General features: G+C 44.8%; 1 protein-coding gene across 1 annotated transcript in view; it reads left to right on the forward strand.

The window, feature by feature from the left end:
- PLXNC1 (plexin C1) overlaps nucleotides 1–19,550 on the forward strand; it is a 152,562-nt gene extending 133,012 nt beyond the window's left edge. The window contains exons 24-31 of the mRNA XM_052640383.1: nucleotides 8,230–8,284; nucleotides 10,607–10,638; nucleotides 10,738–10,845; nucleotides 11,982–12,145; nucleotides 14,383–14,530; nucleotides 18,062–18,202; nucleotides 18,286–18,360; nucleotides 19,446–19,550. Coding sequence (XP_052496343.1) covers nucleotides 8,230–8,284; nucleotides 10,607–10,638; nucleotides 10,738–10,845; nucleotides 11,982–12,145; nucleotides 14,383–14,530; nucleotides 18,062–18,202; nucleotides 18,286–18,360; nucleotides 19,446–19,550 — 828 coding nt within the window. The remainder of the gene's footprint in view (nucleotides 1–8,229; nucleotides 8,285–10,606; nucleotides 10,639–10,737; nucleotides 10,846–11,981; nucleotides 12,146–14,382; nucleotides 14,531–18,061; nucleotides 18,203–18,285; nucleotides 18,361–19,445) is intronic.
- Nucleotides 19,551–20,598: the final 1,048 nt, after the last annotated feature.

Genomic DNA, 20,598 nt, shown 5'->3' on the forward strand with positions numbered 1-20,598 from the left:
CTGGTCAGGCTTCTCAACGTGCCCTGGCCACTGTGTGGCATGGAGTGGGCCCCAAAGGAAGAGGGTGTGGCCACTCACTGGCATTAACAGGGAAAGGCAGGGCAAGACACTCCAGCAGGGAGAGGGGAGATCCACGACCGCTGTCTGCAAGGCAAGGGGAAGACTGGCAGGAGAGAGGGGACATCAGTCTCCACTGTAGACACCAGCCGTGCTAGACACCGATCTGCTTAAGGATGATAATGAAATTAATCTGGCCTGTAGTCACTTCCCGTCCCAATGATTTATTGGCCTCATACCCTAGCGTTGCCACATGGTGGTAATAAATGACAAGACTAGGACACAAGGGCTTAAAGGATTCTCCTTGTGTTTAAAGAGCTAAGCCGTAAGGCAAATAAACGCAGAGAGCTTGAAGGAAACTGGGGAGGTCAACGGCCCTGTGCCCCTCTGTACCTGGACCATCACATGTGCCCTGGTTTTCAGAGACTATCGAATATCCAGCCTCCTAAATCTACACCTGCTTTACAGCACAGTCAAAATTTGGAATCATTTGACAGGGCTGAGCTAAAGCTTCCTTTTGCCCTTTCATTAAAGAAAAATTTTCTCCTGGAACACTTATATTTCCCTCCAAAGAGACAGGGCGCTAATTATCACTCTTATTCATTTACTAAAGCGCTCTCGTTTGAGTCACTTTAAGTGCTTGAAAGCGAAAAACTATATTTCATTTAAAAATAGGATCTCGCTTGGAGTCTTAACTGATTCAGACTCACCTCCCTCCAATTAGCCCAAATTAGTGAGGTTTTCAAGTTAATCTTTAGCGAAGGCCAGTTCCTCCTCCTATCTAAACAAAGTCCCTGCTGCTGGAGTGTGAGCCCGTTTCTTCTCTCGCCTTGTTTTGTCCTCAGGGCGAACAGAGTGTAGCTGGTCTCCTCCAAATGATTTACTGTCCGTGTTCTTGAAGAACCAATTTCTCGAAGGGACATGAAGGTGCAGCGAGAACATAGCATCTCATGGGTCCAATGCAGCCTCCAGAGCCCCAAATTACCAGCACTGCCCTATCACCAGCAGGATGGCATCCTGGCCCACCCTGGGGGTCAGCACAGTTGGTTTGCACAACTGTGGCAGCAACTGACGATAGTGGCAGCCGGTGCCCAGCACTGCTGGAGGGCATAGACGTGATTGATGTTCACACAACCTGTGACGAAGGTGCTTTTATTACCCTCGTTCTCTATCAGAAAGAGGAGGAATTTCTGCTCCAGTCTCATTCAGTCCTGTGCAGACAAGGGGTGGAGAGACGCCCTTACAAACCCATGAAGCCAGAGGCATCTTCTCGCCTATAATTAAACCCTCCCGAATGCCTCCTTCACTATTGCCCACTGTGTGTGTTTACTACGAAGGGGGCTGTGCTGTGCTCTGGAGCCAACGCGCGTGTCTGTGTGAGTCTATAGAGGATGTGGGCGGCTGGTCCCATGTGACTGTGGCAGGATGGTCTCTCCCGGTCCAGGCTTTCTGCAGCTGCCCCCGCCCCTGCCGTGTGACCTCTCACTGCACCCACATCCAGCCATTGGGTGGCATCAAGTTTGCAGGGCAGGTGTTGTGTCCAGCAGGAAGTGTGCTCTACAGATCACACCTCTCGTTCTGAGCTGTGAGGTTTTGAGGGCAGAAGAGATGTTTAACCAACGTGTTGCTGAGGAACGTTCCTCCTGATGGGAGCGTGCCAGTGCTCAAGTGGTCACTGCTAACACCAGAGTTGTCACTCACATGACATTTAAAGTTCAGAGGAACGTCCCCAGGGTCAGTGGTCTGTTCAGTCAGGTGTGGCATCTGTAACAGACTGTGGACTGCATCTTTGGACTGTCTCTAAGGGTCTCTTACGGCACGGATGACTTTAGATTCTTACTTACAGAAAAACGGAGAGCTTTTAGTGTGCTGGGCACTGTCCTAGGAGCTTTCACGAACAGTGACTGCTTCGTGCTCTTTGTAGCCCGGTGAGGTAGACACTGTCATTATTCTCATCCTGAGGCCCAGGGAGGCTAAGAAACTTGGCCACACTCCCATAGCTCTCCTCACTGATGCCCCAAGGCTGGAAGCAGATGAAAAAGGGATTGCACAGAGGCTGTGCCTCTGCTCAGCGCCAGAGGGGTCACCTTGCTCAGAGCCGGGCTTGTAGCCCACACTTCTAGCCTCTGAAGCAGGCTGGCTGGAGAGCTTAGGAGAAATTCTGGTAGTCATCTTCTCTGATGTCAAATTCAAAAGGGTGACTTCTCTTCAGATCTTACGCTGAATCTCACGTCTGTGAGTTTATCAGAATGCTTCCTTACGTCTGATCCTTCTTTGACATCCTTTAAGGCCAATACTCCTTGAAGGCAACAGAAGTTTACCTTCATCAGAGGGAAGCCTCTTTCAGGTATCCAAGGGCTGACAACTCCAGCGCAACAAAAGCCTGGGGAGCTTAGGTTCCTCATCGCATGCTCACTGGTGGAGCCCGGGCTCCCTCCTTGACTAGCTCGGGGTTCCAGCCGTCCTCAAAGCGGCTTTGTGTCTGGCCCAGGGCTGATTCCAAGCACACCAGAAAGAAGCTGGAGCTGTGTTGTTCATCGTCACTAGTTTCAGGAACCCTCCAGAGCTCTGTCCAGGGCGGCGGGAGCATCTTGGGGGATTTGATGTGTCTGTTGAGAATGTTGTAATGGCCCCTTCCAGATGCTCTGCTGAGCCCTGAGCCTCCTCTCCGGAAGGACTGAGCAAGGTTATCGCTTGGGCTCTGAGAAAGAAAAGAGATTCCTTTTTCGTCTGCCTCCAGCCTTGGGGTGTCAGCGAGAAGAGCGGAGGAAGGCGGGGAGAGCAGTATTGATGAGTGGTGGCTGGGACGTTAGTTGAATAGGATTCTGTTTTCACAAAATACCATTTTAGGAATGAGAGAGGCCAGTAAGGGTTTCCACATGGAGCTTTGCAGTGACTATTGTGTTTTTAGACTTAAGGAGAAAATGTCATGGTGGTTCAGACTCTACTCATAATTTTCCATAAAATTCTTAGGCTAAAGTTCCAGCTTTCCTCTTAGGCTAGCCATTTGAAATGGACACTATCTCGGCCTCCCCTGGCGCCCTGGTGGTTAAGGCAAAAGGAGAAGGGGGCAGCAGAGGATGAGATGGTTAGATAGCATCAGCAGGTCAACAGACATGAATTTGAGCAAACTCCAGGAGATAGTGAAGGACAGGGAAGCCTGGCACGCTGCAGTTCATGGGGTCGCAGAGGCAGACACGACTAAGCAACTGAACAACAACAACAACCAGTGGTTAAGACCTCATGCCTCCAGTGTAGGGAACACAAGTTAGATCCCTGGTCAGGGAACTAAGATCCCATGCCTTGCAGTGTGGCCAAAAAAAAAAAAAGACATTAAAAAAAAGAAAAGAAATTGCCAACATTTGACCATTTTTTATTTACAAAATGGCAGTTTCATCAGGTTAAGTATAAGTTCAACCTTATATTTTTAGAAAATCTGTTTTTATGGTATAATCATCAACTTGTGGCATTAAGACAGTATTTTACCACAAAGAAAACTCACCTTCACTTACAATGTGAGGGTGTGTTGCTTTTGTTTATTTCAGAAGCAACCTCATTTTATTTTTTAAAAGATGTTCTTTAGTAACTCAGTCCAGTTCAATTGCTCAGTTCTGTCTCTTTGTGACCCTATGGACTGCAGCACACCAGGCTTCCCTGTCCATCACCAACTTCCAGAGCTTGCTCAAACTCATGTCCATCGAGTCGGTAATGCCATTCAACTATCTCATCCTCTGTCGTCCCCTTTTCCTCCCGCCTTCAATCTTTCCCAGCATCAGGGTCTTTTCCCTGAGTCAGTTCTTTGCATCAGGTGGCCAAAGGATTGGAGTTCCAGCTTCAACATCAGTCCTTCCAGTGAACACCCAGGGCGGATCTTTAGGTTGGACTGGTTGGATCTTCCTGCAGTCCAAGGGACTCTCAAGAGTCTTCTCCAACACCACAGTTCAAAAGCATCAATTCTTCGGCGCTCAGCTTTCTTCACAGTCCAACTCTCACATCCATACATGACCACTGGAAAAACCATAGCCTTGACTAGACGGACTAGGCCCCGTTTAGTGAGTAGTCCCCACTTGATGCGCTTTAGTCCAGTGTACCTTAGAGGTGGCTGTTTGTTTCTGTGCTTTGGCTGAGCTGGGTCTTTGTTTCTGTGCAGGCTTTCCCTAGGTGCAGCGAGCGGGCCTGCTCTTCGCTGTGGCGCGTGCGCGTCTCACTGCGGCGCGTGCGCGTCTCACTGCGTGGCTTCTGTCGCGAGCACAGGCTCTAGGCGCACGGGCTGCAGCAGCTGCAGCACACAGGCTCAGCAGTTATGACTGGTGGGGTTTAGAATATGGGCTCAGTATTTGCGGCACTCGGGCTTAGTTGCCCCCAGGCATGTGGGATCTTCCCAGACCTGCACTGGCCGGTGCCTTTGTCACAATGGACCGCCAGGGAAGTCCTGAAGCAACTTTAAATTGATGACATGGGTCCATCTCTCCCTGTGTGGTCTCAGCTCCTAATTCTGATGGTAGAAAAGTCTGCGGTCATCTTTGCCTCATTCCAGTGAGGGCCAGCTATCTTCACTGGAGGGGTGTGGCTTCGATGTCATTTTGAACCTTGGAGCACCATGAGACTGGAAGGAACTTACTGTGAAATTGCTGTGTGTACCAACTCTGCTCTGGGCTGGAGAAACATTCCTGCCACAGATCCATCTAGTGACATTAATCTTTCTTTGATTTAATTTGGTTTTCATTCCTAAAGTACGGGCCCACAGGATGCTCCTGGCCTCACAGGAGTATGGGAGGATTAACGAGCCACTCTTAGGAAAGCTTTTGGAGCTCCTCAAATGGAACAAACAGCATCACATATTTAACACCTTGGATTCTGTGGCACTTTTCAAAATGGCATTTCTGTCCTTCACTCGGCAGCAGCTGACTTTTCTGCAAAACAGAAAACGGAACCCTTTACCACCCGCCCCCCCGCCAACAACATCTGTAACTAAACTAGTTTTCTGTCTTTATAACAGTGTTAACGTGTCACGTGGAGGGAAAAACGTGCCAGCCCTAGAGCAGCTGTGAAAGTTAGACATACCCTCGCACACATACACGCTCACACACACACACACAACTCATCCGCTAATAAAATGCTTTTACACTTGCTCTCAGGAGATAATTTCAGAGTAAAATCTCCCCGGTACAAGCTGCGTCTGCGCTGTCTTAATGCCTGAGTACTGCGCCAGCAGCAAGTCATTGCCAGCTCTCGAAAAGACATTTGAACTTTTGGCTGTGCTCCTTATCGGAAAGCCCATCCGTGGTGTTTGTGATTATAGAGTAAGGGTGCTCGCTTTTGGCAAAACAAAGCATCTGACAGTAGCAGAGTATTGGCTCAACACACAACGGGATCCATTTGGGATTCATTCTTTGACAATTACCCAGAATGAATCACCAGCTTCCTTTTATAACAAAGGTGTTTATTGGCTTAGAAACAGAGCATATCCAGCTCTGCATGGGGAGGGATTTTGTAATGATGTTCAGACATCCTCATAAACTCAGTGTCTGAGTATTGCTAAGGGGGTGCCTGCACAGAGCGTTGACTTTAATTGCATCAAAAATGGAGGAGAATTGAAAAATCAGCTAGAAAACAATGAATGGCTCAAGGGGAAAGGAGAGGATGTTTGGTAATAGCGGCAGAGTCCAGGAGCTCAGTATGAGTTTAGAATCCATGCACAAGACACTTTGCAGAGGCCAGAAGGCCCCCACCAGCCCTGCCCAGGGCCCCCTTCCCCCACAGGATGTCGGGAGCACCAGTAGGTGGAGGCTTCTGGCCTAAACTCAGTGACTGGCTGGACCCTGTGCTGAGGGGCCTCCTCCAGGGCTGGCTCTCGCTCGTGTTTCTTCCCCTGTGGGGACAACCTGCAAGAGATTAGGCTTTAATCCTTTGGTGTTTGCTGAGCCGGTTTGTATATTCTGATAACCAACTTGCCACAGGCCAAAGACAGTCTAAGTTTTTACTTTTTTTTCCCAAATGGAGGCCAGGTCCAAATTAATATTAGAATTCAGAAAAGCCTTAGAGCTTTCAAGTGGAGGGGAAAATCACTTGGCTGATGACAGTGTTCAGAAATAACAGGGTTAACCCTCCAGTCACATCCCAGAATAAAGGTGAGGATTTGTATATCCCCGCCCTGTCACTTCTCCATGGCCCCTTTGTCTAGCATTTCTGTGGACCAGCCCCTCAGAACAATTTACTCCTCCAGCAAGCAAAGCCTGCCCTCTTTCTCTTACCATCTAGGCCCCCTTAGCCTGATGGGCCCTTCTTCCTCTGGTTAAGAGTAGGGAAGGGTTACCTAAAGGGTCCATGGTCCCCAAAGGTTCTCATCCCTCAGAACTCTTGACGTTATTTCCAAAAGAGGCTACACATTGGGGTTGAAATCACATCAGTATGGTGAAAGCATTTGTCAAATGAGTACATTTAAAATCCATGACAGTTTTTAAAAACAGCTGTGTTGGGATATAATCTGTATATCTTAAAGGTCACCTTTTCAAAGTGAAAGTGGTTCAGTGGGTTCTTGGGAACATTTGTGGAGTTGTGCAATCGTCACAACAGTCTAATTTTAAAACATTTTCATTACTTCAAATAGAAACCCTGAACTCATTAAGAGTCACTCTTCATTCCTCCAAAGGCAACTAGTAATCTACCTTCTGTTTGTATAAATGCGCCTATTCTGGACAAACTATGATTGTGTAATACGTGATCTTTTGTGACTGACTTCCTTCACTTAACCATGTTTTTGAGACCCATTCATGTTGTAGCATGTGTCAACACTTCTTTCCTTTTACTGTATGGCAATTTTTTTCTAGTGTATTCATTCACTAGAAAATTCTTTTAAAAGGACAAACTGCTGGTAGCTGCAACGATGCAGATAAATATAAACGTGGTAGACTTTATATGGACCCTAAGAAGCTAGACACAAGTGTACGCAGAATGATTCCATGTACATGAAGTTCAAAAACAGATAGAACTAATCGGTGGTGATGGAAGTCAGAAAACTTCAGAAAATTACCTTCAAAAAAGTCAGAAAATTACCCCTGGATGAGGATGGGGTGGTTATTGGTTGAGAAGCATAATAGGGGTACTTCTTGGAACCTTGAAATATAATTTTATATCTTGATGTGGGTGGTGGCTACACGGGTGTATACTGAAGTGAATGTTCTTGAGCTGTACACTTCATACAAGAACATTCCTGTAAGTCATGTTTAAGTTTTAAAGTTTTTATTTAAAAGTGTATGTAATTTTATGATTTTTACAAGCTTCTTTTAACAAGATAAAGACCTGCAAAAAAAAGAGAACAAATTAAGTGTCCTGCTGGATAGATTATCACAAAGTGAGCCTATCTCACAACTACCACTCAGATCAAGAAGTAGAGTGTTATGGGCCCCACAGACGCCCCCTTATGGACTCGCCTAATCACCACTTTCTCTTCTGCAAACATTTACATCTTAGTTTTGACTGGGTTTTTTTGTTTTTCTATTTTTTTTTAAGCTAAATGTGAATGGAACCACATGGTGTGCATTCCATTCTGTCAGGATTTTGGTTCACCAGTATCACTGTGAGGTTCATCCATGTGGCATGGAGCAGTGATTTGCTCACTGTTACTGTCTTATCGTAACCTGTCATATGAATATGCCCCAAACTCTTTACTCATTCTTCTGTTGATGGATATTGGGGTTGTAAATGCCAGTATGGGGCACTTAGGAAGTTTACCTTAAGGATATGCACGTGTGTATACCTCACTGTGAAATTGCTGTCATAGGGTAGCCACCAGCTTTATAGGCCAGTTTTTAAAAACTTGTTTCAGCATTTCTTTATATAGTAGGACCTCCCCCCCCCCCCCCCCTTCAAAAAAGAAAGTGGTCTAAACAGTCCCTACTCCCAAGAGGCTGGGGTGCCCCTCAACACAATTGCCTCCTCCCCTTGCCTGCCTCCTTCACAAAACCACAAGCTCCTTGAGGGCAGAAACAGTGTCTTCTTGCTCATCACTATAGCCCCAGCCTGCAATGCTCAGAATGTAGGAATTCTTAAATAAATATTTGATTGAATAAGTGAGAGAATGTAAGATCCATCCAGCCATCTAATTCCTGAGTGAAGTTGAGAAATACATTAAATTTTGAAAACTCATCTATTTTTTATCTTTGCTTTTAGATATCTAATGGATCCACTATAAAAGTCTTTAAGAAGATAGCAAATTTTACTTCAGGTAACCAAAATCATGTTAACCTTTTGCTCTCAGTCTATGAAGTATTGCTTTTTGCCTCTCAGATGCACTGCCACAAAGACGAGACTGAGCTGTTGCTGTGTGATTCCCTGACTGGAGGAAAGCCATTTTGCTCCGCTTCTGGTCCTAAGAATGCGAGCTCTGCAAAGGGGGACAGGACACGGTGAACAGTGGTTGCCGTGACTGCCGGCGCTGAGGAAGCTGCTATCGTTAGCCACCTCTAAAGACGGGGCAGAATCAGCCATTGCAGCTCTTTCCCAACTCCTCAGTAGGATGGGGGCTGACAGAGGGGACCCCTCTGGCAAACTGAGGGAAGCCTGCAGATTAGCACACAGCCCTGCCAGCTCTGAACAAACAAGATAACTCACTTAGTCCAAAGCTCCTACTGATGGACCAAGGACAGAGGGAGCTTTGTGGGCAAAGTTAATTGGCCAGTCTTGAAACTCTCTTCTGTGTCCCTGATAGCCTAGGGGCAGGAAGACACTGTGACAGCGCCTTGAGAAAATCCTGAGGTCTATCCCGGGCTTCTCTCTAGAGAAATTATATCCAGGCCAAGACAGTCAGTCCTCCTCGGCCCTGGGCCTCACCAACAGGGCCTGCTCATACACGCACAGCTGGAGGTGGGGCTTCCCTATTCCCAGATTCAGTGGTAGGAGCAGCCTGATAGGACCCAACACCTAGTGAGTGCAAACGAGGAATGCAGGGCTCCCAATGAAATGGATAGGATGACTGGGAATGTTGGAGGACACCCCTTGGTAGGTTGTAGGACGTCCCCACTTCCCAAGCCTCCATCTATCCCAAGTCAAGCTATATTGAGAGAAGCCATCTTGCAGTGGGCGGCTGTCCTTCTGGTCTAGGGTGGGGGTTGGTGTCTTTATGCTGTAATAAGTGGAGGAGCTATGTATTTTAGGCTTCAAAGACTATAGTCTTTTGAGAGCTTGTTATTTAGAGATCTTGCATTTGGATCACTTCATGGGCTTTAAAGGTGGTCAGCGCCTCTGCTTCCTCCCAGTCCAGTCTCTCCTTACTCTACAAAACCCTTGCCCCTCTGTCCTTTCATCACGCACTCTGAACATCCCAGCCAGTCCCCTGGTGAACCCAACTGCTCCCCTTTCCTGAACCTCAGGCTGGGCCACCACGTGGGAGAGGCCTGTGACAGCACAGCTCAGTTACTGTAAATTCCCATCTGGATCCAGACCCTCAACATACCCTGTTCCCCTTTGTGCTTCTCCAGACAGCTGACCGTTCTCCGTGATCCCGCGTTCTCTCCTCTGATCCCCACAGGCTTCCCTGTCAGCAGATGACTTCACTCAGTACCTCACAGAGAAAAGAGATCAGAATGCCTTCAATAGCCAGCACCGCCCACCCTGCCTCCCTCCCTGCGTCGGCCAGTCCCTCCTCCTGGCTCCCCAGACATGCCAGGGCTGCCCTTCCTCCCAGCCAAATCCCGTTTCCCACCTGGGCTTCGCATCCCCACTACTGTAGTTTTCCACCAGCATTTTAAGGTGTTCTAGTCTCTCTCGTCTTCAAAACAAAAGCCAACTGCCTGCTTCCTCCTCTCCCTACATTTGCCACTTCCTTTTCAGCCACATTTCTTCTCAGACTGCCCGCTTTGTGCTGCCCCATCACTCACTCTGTGACCTCCGCCTTGCTGCCCTTCTCTCCGATCCTAGAAGAGGTCACCTTCCTTTCCACCTCAGGGCTTTTGCACCCACCCTCCTCCCCATTTGATCCTGCTCGCTATCTGTTCATTTAGGTCCAGCTCCAACATCCCTCCTCAGAGAACCTCACTGATTAGGTCTGTGCCTTGTTAGATACTTTCCTAGCTATATTATAATAGCATATAATTCTCCACAATCCTTATCACAAATAAATTAAACAGCTAACTGTGTGATTAGGAGGAGTCTCTCAGGGGCTAGGATGTGAATTCCTTTAGGTGAGAGCTAGGTCTTACTCATTGTTGTCTGCCTAGTAGCCCTTGGCACACAGTAGGTGCTCCAGCTCTATTTGTTAAATGAATGAGAACTGAACCTCTCCTACCCCACCCCCAAGTGATGGTTCAGCCTCTGCTGCAACACTTCAGGGACAACTCCAGTCCCTGGCCCGTCCTATCTTCACACTGTTCCTAAAGTCTTAAGACGCAGCCAAGCGAGGCTGGGGGCAGGGCGCAGAATGTCGCTATGAAAAGCTTGGGTGGGAGGGCTTAAGGAACCTATTCTGTTTATAACACGAGTGGGGAAAGCCAGTTAGCCCGTGGTTGTTTTTTTAATGCACTGTTTCTCCCCCTCTTTCCGTGGCGTTCAGATGTGGAATACACGGAAGATCACTGCCACTTGGTGAGTCCAGGCTTGCTTGTGCTTCCGCTGAATCGGATGCCTTCTGCAGCGCAGCGCGTCTCCTTGGGTAACGCTGCTTCTGCTCTGTCTTCTGTTTAGATTTTACCAGATTCAGAAGCATTCCAAGATGTGCAGGGAAAGAGACATCGAGGGAAGCACAAGTTCAAAGTGAAAGAAATGTATCTGACAAAGCTGCTGTCGACCAAGGTACCCTTACCATTCTGGGAGCACTTTTACGGCTACCTTGGGGGTGTATGCTGTGTTTGACTTAATTTCCACTGAAGTGTGAAAATGTTACAAATCCCTTGTGCCTTTTGGCAAAGCAAAATGAAAGTTTAAATTGTAAACACTTCCTACCCGCTTCTTCTTCTCCCTCACCAACTGCAAAGATAAAGCACTTTACCAATGCCTACCATAGCATCGTCAGTCAAGGATTTAATGTTGTTCCCAAGCCCTTTACCCACCACTGCACTGTTATTTTTTAGGTTGACAGCGTAATTATTCCTTTTTGTTTACTTGTTACTATAGATGAGCAATAAAACTCCCTCTTTAAATTGCAAATAAAATGAAGAGGGGGTGGTCATTTTAAAATTAAGAATTCTGTTCATATATACAAGTGTCAGATGTTTTAAAAGCCAGTGGAATAGGAATACCAAATTGAAAGCAAATTTTCCTTTATCTGGTTCTTAGTGGGATTAAACAGAAGTCTGTAGTGATCCTGTAAGTGCTATTATCTACACCTGGCCCTCGCCTTCCACTGGGCATGCGGCTTCAGATGTCTGCTTGGAGCTTAAACAAAGCTACTAGGTTTGTTTGGTGGGTAGAGGACAGCCAGAATCTCTTGGCTTTTCTCATCTATCCCACAGAACTCTATTTGTTTTTTTATAAAACAGTCAGATGCTCTGGAAAGTACACAGTAAAACCTTATGATGGAAATACATGCAACAGGAAAAATTCTGGGAACCAAGCAACATCATTTGAGTTTTTCCAAGCTGAACATAACTAATAAAAGCCAAACATCGGGGCTTCTTGGTTTGCGTATACAGCCCTATAACTGACATTTCAACTACTAGCAGTTTCAAAGACAGGGGCTGTTGCCTAAACAATGTCATTATCAGCAAGAAGCTTATGCACCCAGTCTAGACCTGGGCATGGATTTTCAGGACCTTTGTCTTCAACACTGAGTGCTGGCCTCATTTGACAACTGTACATACGCTCTCTTCAGCTTTTCTGTTTTGTTCATCATTATCTCTGAACTTGGATTTCATGTTTCATCATGTTTTCAAAAACCTCTATCCTATTTTCTCTTTAATCTTCCAAGTCTGATGTGTTCTATTTTTCAGGTGGCAATTCACTCTGTGCTTGAAAAACTTTTTAGAAGCATTTGGAGTTTACCCAACAGCAGAGCCCCGTTTGCTATAAAATACTTTTTCGACTTTTTGGATGCCCAGGCTGAAAACAAAAAAATCACAGATCCTGATGTTGTACATATTTGGAAAACAAACAGGTGGGAACAACAATAGGTGATTACCGACTTTAAGAATCTGGGACAGAATCTTAACTAAAAGAAGGGCATGGATAGTTACAGGATTATCCCTATATTTGAATTTTTTGGCTTGGCAAGCTATCATGTCAAAGCAGTTTCTTACTGGTAGGTACTGTTTTTTGAATAAAAATGATTCCTGTGCTGAGAATCCTATTCTTTAGGGCAAAGTAAACAAACTCTATTATTTTTATTATCTTTAAACAAGTTTAGCTTGACCAGTAAATGATAAGAAATATTTTGTGGTTTTATCATATACTTTTCAATTAGAGAAGAGTCTTAAATTTGTCCCTCAGAGGATTCATCATTTAGCATTTTCCAAGCTGTCTATTGTATAATTTTCTGCTTTTGTTGGGTCAAATGCCATGCTGCTGCTACTGCTGCTAAGTCATTTCAGTCATATCCGACTCTGTGTGACCCCATAGACGGCAGCCCACCAGGCTCCCCCATCCCTGGGATTCTCCAGGCAAGAACCCTGGAGAGGGTTGCCATTTCCTTCTCCAATGCGTGAAAGTGAAGTCGCTCAGTCGTGTCTGACCCTCAGTGACCCCATGGACTGCAGCCTTCCAGGCTCCTCCGTCCATGGGATTTTCCAGGCAAGAGTACTGGAGTGGGGTGCCATCATCTTCTCCGAGCTGAGGCAAGGTATCCAAATTAAAAATTCTCCTCACTAAAGAAACATAGCTCATTACCTCTCATTCAAATACTTTGTGCATGAGCTGAATGAGACTCAGTTATTATGTAACAGAACTTCTCAGTGCAAGCTCAAGCCCTTCTAAGCATTGAGGTTAGCCAGATCATTTTAACGGAGAAGGCGATGGCACCCCACTCTAGTACTCTTGCTTGGAAAATCCCATGGATGGAGGAGCCTGGTAGGCTGCAGTCCATGGGGTCGCTATGAGTCGGATACGACTGAGCGACTTCACTTTCACTTTTCATGTTCATGCATTGGAGAAGGCAATGGCAACCCACTCCAGTGTTCTTGCCTGGAGAATCCCAGGGACAAGCAAGCCTGGTGGGCTGCCATCTATGGGGTCGCACAGAGTCGGATACGACTGAAGTGACTTAGCAGCAGGAGCAGCAGCAGATCATTTTAAAGAAGTATTAAAAGCTCCAGGCCTACCTTACCTGTCTACTGTGGCTCCCTCCCCGCTTTGTTCTAGCCTTGGCTTCCTAGACCCTGCCACTCCCACATCAGGCTTGGGCACTGCAGGCTACCATCTCACTGGGAAGACTGTAGCGTGTGAACAGGGGCACTAGTCAGGACAGCAGAGATGCTGAAAGGCCCAGCAGCCCCTCTGATGGAGGGAGGTAGCTAGGCCAGAGGGCTCTGAGTGACTCCCAAGATCATATCCAAATATTTGAGTAGCAACTATGTATCAGGTACTGTTAGGCATTGAAGGTAAGAGATGGAAATTCATGTTCTCATAGAGCTTGTATTTTAATAGGTAAATTGTATGTTAGAAGGCAATACTAATGCAGAGAATGAGGAAGAAAACAGACCAACAGGACAGGGTGGTCAGAGGCCTGGTGGAGATATTTGAGTCAGGTCTTGAAAAGAGGCATAAACCCTGAGACTGTCTGGGGCAAGACAGTTTCAGGGACGGACGAAGTCCTGAAGCACCAGCTTGCCTGGTGCGTGTGATGAGAAGCGAGGAGGCTGGTGGAGCTGGGGTGAGTAAGGTGAAGCGCAGTAGATGAGTGCCAGGCCTAGATCATGCAGGGCTTTCTCCAGAGGGGTGGAGAGCTGCAGTGGAGAGACGAGGACCTGATTCTGTGTTAAGAGGGTTGCTGGCCCTTGTGGCAGAATTTACTGTTGGGAGCTGGTGGGAAATAATCCTGGTGAGAGATGTTGGTGCCTTAGGCCAGGGTGTAGCACTTAGAGGGGGTGAGAAGAGGTCTGATGAGATGTTCTCACTGGTAACCATTATCTGATATAATTGAAAAATTTGTGGAGAAAATTCTTGTTTTGTCAGTGGCCAGTTTCAGACTTCTCCAGGCCTCCCTTTCAGGAACTCTGACAGTTTAACCCTTTCTTGTTCTGAGTGACTCTGCCATCTGTTGCTTGGTATGTTTGGCAAGGCAGACTTGCATACTTCAGTAACAAGGACAAAAACACCCATTTACAAACTGTGATAAACACAGCGTCTGCCTCACATGAAAAGCTGTACTTGAAAAGAGGTCTCTCTCTTTCGGAACAGCCTTCCTCTTCGCTTCTGGGTAAACATCCTGAAGAACCCTCAGTTTGTCTTTGACATTAAGAAGACACCACACATAGATGGCTGTCTGTCAGTGATTGCCCAGGCATTCATGGACGCGTTTTCCCTCACAGAGCAGCAACTTGGGAAGGTAAGGCCCAGCTTTAGGATTTCCTGTACGTGTTTATGTGAGTCTGAAGCACTGTCTTCCTTGTAAACATTCAAGTAACACACAACATCAGCTAAGAAGAAAAAGTAACTGATGGTCACTGAACACCTGCTTTTCTATAAAATTGTTCATTTATTTCTATTTTTAATCTAGTTTAAGTTAAAACCTTTAGCTTTTGTTTCCTAGAAAAATCTTATGTAGATGCTAATATAGATGCTATTAAACTATGAACCCAAAGGATGTAATTATTGAAATTTGCCTATGTTAATTCCATCGGAATAAACCTAAAAGCATCTATTTGATTACAACAAATTTCTTATGGGGAAGTAAATCTTGCCTGAGGTTTCAAATACCTCTATTTTGTCATTTTATAATCAAATCAATATCGTTTGTCCTATGGTGTCCTTTGCTGAGCAAAAAACTCTGTAAGGCAGGAAAAGGTACAAATACAGAGGAAGCTCTGAAAGAGATGTGTCGGTCTTAATGCAAGTACTCCGCAATAAACTGGGCAGTATCTGTGCCTAATGGGTTTAGAACTCTTTTCATGCTGCGCAGTGGGTCTTTGGTGGAAGGATGTTCAACGTGCCTGGAATCAAGTGTGGTGGACATGTTAAAGGCACCTGAGACTCCTGGTCTAAATCCAGACTCACTATCGCCAGTATTTCTAGAAAGCAAACTTGTTTTTGACGTTTATTTTCCCAGCACTGCCTATAGTCTCTCAAGGTAACATCCTCGGCATTATCGTCCCCTTCTCCTTCCTCCCACCTCTGTATCTAGTTGGTTACTCCTCACTTCCGTCCCTCCCCTGCTGTCCTGGCTTCTACGGTGCCTCGTTCGCTGTGTCTCAGGCTAGCTTTCTAAAACAAAACTCTGATCCTGTCAGATTCCTGCTTGAACACTGTAAATAACTTCCCATTACCTCCCAGATACAATCTTCAGCGCCACGTGGCCCTTGCCCACTGGGCTTCAAGTCTCTCTTCTGGCCTCATTTTCTTCCCCAATCCATCTACCTACCTTTTATGCTACAGCTTTTAGTTTTCCCAGACTTAACCACGAGCTTGTTTTCACATCACTTTGCTCGTCCCTTTCCTGTTACCTCTGTCTAGTAAAACCCTACTTATTCATTCAGCAAATGTGACTTCCTAATGTATACCAGAAAATGTATTAGACTCAGATTTAGTCTAAATATACCTACTCTGTGAATGTTCCCCTGATGCATTTCCCATGTGCTGATTTTGACCAGTAAAGTTCTCCCTAGCATGCAATACACAGACACAGTTATCCATACTAAAAATGGCTGTTTATTGATTACTATGTTCTTGGCACAATTCAGTTCTCACAGGAACCACACAGTTAACCACTACCCTCATTTTCTAGATGAGGAGTTGATGATGAGAGGTCACGAGTCTTAAGATCATACATCTAACTCTACGTCCTTTTCTTTGTGCTACACTGCTACTAATTGCTGACCTCAGATTGAAAACCAGCCAGCGCCTGCCCTTAAGAAGCTTACATTCAGTGCCTACCCACAGTGCCTGGCTAAATAAAACTTGAGTGAATGATCACAAGAGCTGTAGGTTCTACTTAAACTTGTAAAGTTGACAGGTGAAAAAATCTCTCAGTCCACGCCTCCTTCAAGCCAGCAACACATTTAAAAATGTACTGGGTGGGGCACTGCCCCTACCATTAACTCACCTGTCTTCCCTGAGTAGCAATACAATAAAAATTCCTATTTCAGGACAAGAAAAATTTAGGCAGAACTTTCACCTATTTGGGCCTCCTCCCTCCCCTCTAGTGTGAAGTGTGCACCCCCGTTATGCATTTATCAGCCCGCTCCAATGGCAGAAGTAGCCGCTGAACTCTGAAGACCCATTTTCTTCTTCTGGCACTAGCTGTGTAACTCCTTAGAAGATAATATTCCCCTCTCAATCCTGTAAGCGGTCACAGTGACCCAGCACACACTGTATATGTACACACTACTCTGGTGAACTTTATATACAATGCCAACATAGTATTTCCCTTAAAGATAGTGACTCATCAGATGACCTGGGGAGATACTGGGCTGCACATAATGGAAGCTCTTAAATACTTTATTAATGTTAATTATTAATGTTCCTACATTATTTGTATTTTGTGCATTACCAAATATATGACTGAACCTCCAATAAAAATGGTGACTAGATGACTTCAAACAATTTGACCAAATATCAATTATTGGAATAGTGTAATTCTAGATGTGGCTAGAAGCAACAGGAAGGAACCATTTCCTGGACCATGAGAGTCTAGTAAGACAGGCCGTCCAGAGGCTTTTGGCTGCTGTTAATAGGGCCTACCTCATTCAGTAACAGCACAGTGAGTGGCCTATCAATGAAATCCTTGTCTGACCTGAGAATGAGCATTCCTGCTCATGAAAGGCCTCCCCAACATTGGTGAACATTAAGTCTGAAAGGGAGGGGATTGCAAAATAATGTTGCCCATCACCTGTTATGACACACCCTGAAAGGAATTCAGGCCGAAGATCAGGATGAGGCAGTCTGCACGCGGGTAAAAAATGGCTAGCCTTTGGTTAGTAATTTTCCAGAGAAAATTTCATGAACTCAAGTTTCTTGAGTCTTCCCATACTTAGAAATGCACTAAAACCATTAAGATATCTGTTCCTCACAAATAGCAGTATGTGATTGATTGCACAGCCCCCTTCCCCTAAATCACATGTATGCAGGCCCCACCTCCCTTACCTCTTCACAACAGTCCTCAGAGCTTTCTGAGAAGCTGTCTCCTAGGTCATAATCCTCAGGCTGGTTTGAATAAATTTTTCCATCTCTTTTCTAGACTAGCTGTGATTTTTCTTTGACATGTTAATTCTGTCAAAATTATAACTTAAAAAAACCTTCCCTTACATTTTAACATCAGTTAAAATTACATGAAAACATTCAAACTACCAGGGAATTTTTCCAAAATCAAGACTTCAGAGCCACCAATACTAATGACCATGCTCTTTCTTGGTAACACTGAGATTTTTATCATTAATAAAATAGGGAAAAGCAGAAAAATCTGCCATTGCCAATTACTTACCACGTTCATGGTTATATAAAGGGCTCAATCAGACCTACAGTCAAACCTTTTATAAGTGCCAAAATTCACTGGTGGGTGAGGATGAGAGCAAATGCTTTAATTCAGGCTTTTTACAACTATTAGTAACGAACTATGATTGAAATAAGTTCCATTGTTACAGTAACTCAAAATCATGCAAAAATAATAATTTTAGTTCTTTTATGAGAGGAAGGCAGAATATATTAGCATTTAATCTGCCTGAAAATAACAGTGACTCACCAGAACTATCTGGATAGCAGTCAGTCATTCAGTCAATAACATTTCCATGAAGGCCTATTGCATGAAGATGCCTTGTTACCAGGAGATAAGATTAGTAATAGTGGTGGAGGTTCAGCTACATTGGTACTGCTATAATTTCCTGATGGTTTTTTAAACTCTTGATGGTTGCTGCTTTTTTTTCAGGAAGCACCAACTAATAAACTTCTCTATGCCAAGGATATCCCAACCTACAAAGAGGAAGTGAAGTCTTATTACAAAGCAATCAGGGATCTGCCTCCACTGTCATCTTCAGAGATGGAAGAATTCTTAACTCAGGAATCTAAGGTATTGCTAGAAAGTAGGACTAAGATTACATTTGGGTGCTTAAGCCATTTCAGAATCTCTCAACAAGGCTCTCTCTCTTTAAGAAACACGAAAATGAATTTAATGAAGAAGTGGCCTTGACAGAAATCTACAAATACATCATAAAGTATTTTGATGAGGTAAGATTTTCAATAACATTTTTAAAAAAACAGATATGGATCAGCCACCAGAATTTGGTTATAAAGCGTCCTGTAGGTCTCAGGATGGCTCTGGCATCCCACATGGCCAGAAAGGGAGGCCAGGAAGCCTGTCTTGAGATGCAGGATCCTGGCATCAAGCCAGACCCTGCGTGTGGCTGCCCACCTTTGGACCAGCCATTTGATTTAATGGGGCCTATGGACACAGTTAACTTGGATGAGTAAGTAGTGGTCCTAATAAAAGGGACCTGCTTATGCTTGATTGTAATCTGCTAAAATGAAGGCTAAGCTTGTTAAATCGCCTAGATTCTGTATTCAGTAGTTAAAAGTATATTTCTAACTTAAGCAACTATTTCAATAAACCATTCTCCTTTATGATTAATTCTCCTTAATCTGGATTTTTTTCTTTGGGAATTCACACAGACACAGTCATCAGATGCGCTGTTTCCAAATATATGTTAATTCCCCCTTCCCTGATTCCCCCCACTCAGTCATGCTGGGACAGGCTATCCATGTCAATGGTGAGAATAGCTCACCAATTCCATTTTCTACTTGAAGATCAAGTGAAGCACTAAGGTAGGGTAGAGGCAATGAGTTCCTTAAACATGATAAGCATCCCTCTTTCCAGGGGTCAGGGGTTAGAAGGGAAGCACTGGGAGGGGAGGGAAGGGGAGGGGAAGGGAGGTAGACATCTCTGACCAGGATGCCCCCTGCCTGCTGCATTTAAGAAGAAATACTTGCCTGCATGTTGGCTGCCCAGGAATGCTTGCTGTGCTTGGAATGGCTGTGACATAATGCATAAAACAGGGCCTTGGAATTCTGGCCCCATATTTGTAAGCAAGTAGTTCGGTATTTCTTGCTGAGTTTCTATTTTAAGCCGAAGTGTTGTTGATCCTGTGATAATGACTTAGCAAAACAACTTGCAAAGTGAGTATGTAAATGATCGAAGAAAATCTTGGCATCTGTTTCATACAGATTTACCACTCACAGCATCAGGAATGCAAAAAAAAACAGAATTGTAATGCTAAAACCACAATATCTAAAATAACTGTTCTAATTGTCAACAGATTCTAAATAAACTAGAAAGAGAACGAGGGCTGGAAGAAGCTCAGAAACAACTCTTGCATGTAAAAGTCTTATTTGATGAAAAGAAGAAATGCAAGTGGATGTAAGCACTCTGGGGCCTGGCTTAATCTGGTAAAGTTCTTCAGATGACTTGGGAGCAAAATGGCTGCTTGAGCTACTCTGTGTTGTGAACTGAAGTTTGCACGTGGGTTCCACTTTGAGCACTTTTTTAAGAGACCAAGGCACATGCACAGCTTTTAGAAAGCGTTATCAACCACTGTGCCTGTGTGTGAACTGTGGGAACCCTTCTGTAAATAGAGCTGAAGTGGTTGTTTCAAACAGCCTCCTTGTTTACAGAGAATACAGGGCCAGTAAGCAAGGGTCAGTATTGTTTAACTACACTCTCCACTTAAGCACAATGATATAAGTGGTTTTGTTTGAAAACTACAGCTATGTAGCACTTGTGACTACACTGCACCTCTGCAGACAAGGGACATTGCTAATGATCAAAACAAACTGTGAAATGAGTCATCTGGGAACAAGGTGGGGGTGTGCGGGCACCCTCGAGGATCTGCAGCATTGACTTTCCCCAGTAGCTCCTGGAAAAGCTGACCGCAGAATTTGGTAGTGTGTACACTTAGCATTTGTGAGTGTGTGTGTGTGTGTGTGTGTGTGTGTTTAAACCAAAAACTAACAGTGTTGCAACATTGTTGAAAGGGCTCGTGTTTTTCAGTGGTCACCGACTGTACTCCATCAAACTCACCTCCATTTCACCAGAGAGCTCTAAAGCAAGGAGAGGGAGTAGGCTTTGTTAAACGTGACAGCATCTTACCCAAACACTTTAAAGTACCTCTCTTTTCTTCATTTTGTTTTTCCATATTAAATGTATTCAATAGTAGACATGTTGGCTATTGTAAAAAAAAAAAAAAAATCATTAGCTTATTTCTAAGAACTTCGATCAGAACCGTCTCTGGAAGAGTAACTCCGTCCCCTAATCCTACACTTCTATACTACTATCTCCTTGCTTTAGACTTCTGGTGAGCCCTGTGGTTATAAATACTTGTGTGTGATTTAAAAAAATACATTTTACATTTCATGAAATTGCTGTTCACACTGGAGTATTATATATGAATATATATATATTTGAGGCCCGTG

Source organism: Budorcas taxicolor, chromosome 5 (assembly GCF_023091745.1).
Source record: "Budorcas taxicolor isolate Tak-1 chromosome 5, Takin1.1, whole genome shotgun sequence".
Classification (NCBI taxonomy): Eukaryota; Metazoa; Chordata; class Mammalia; order Artiodactyla; family Bovidae; genus Budorcas; species Budorcas taxicolor.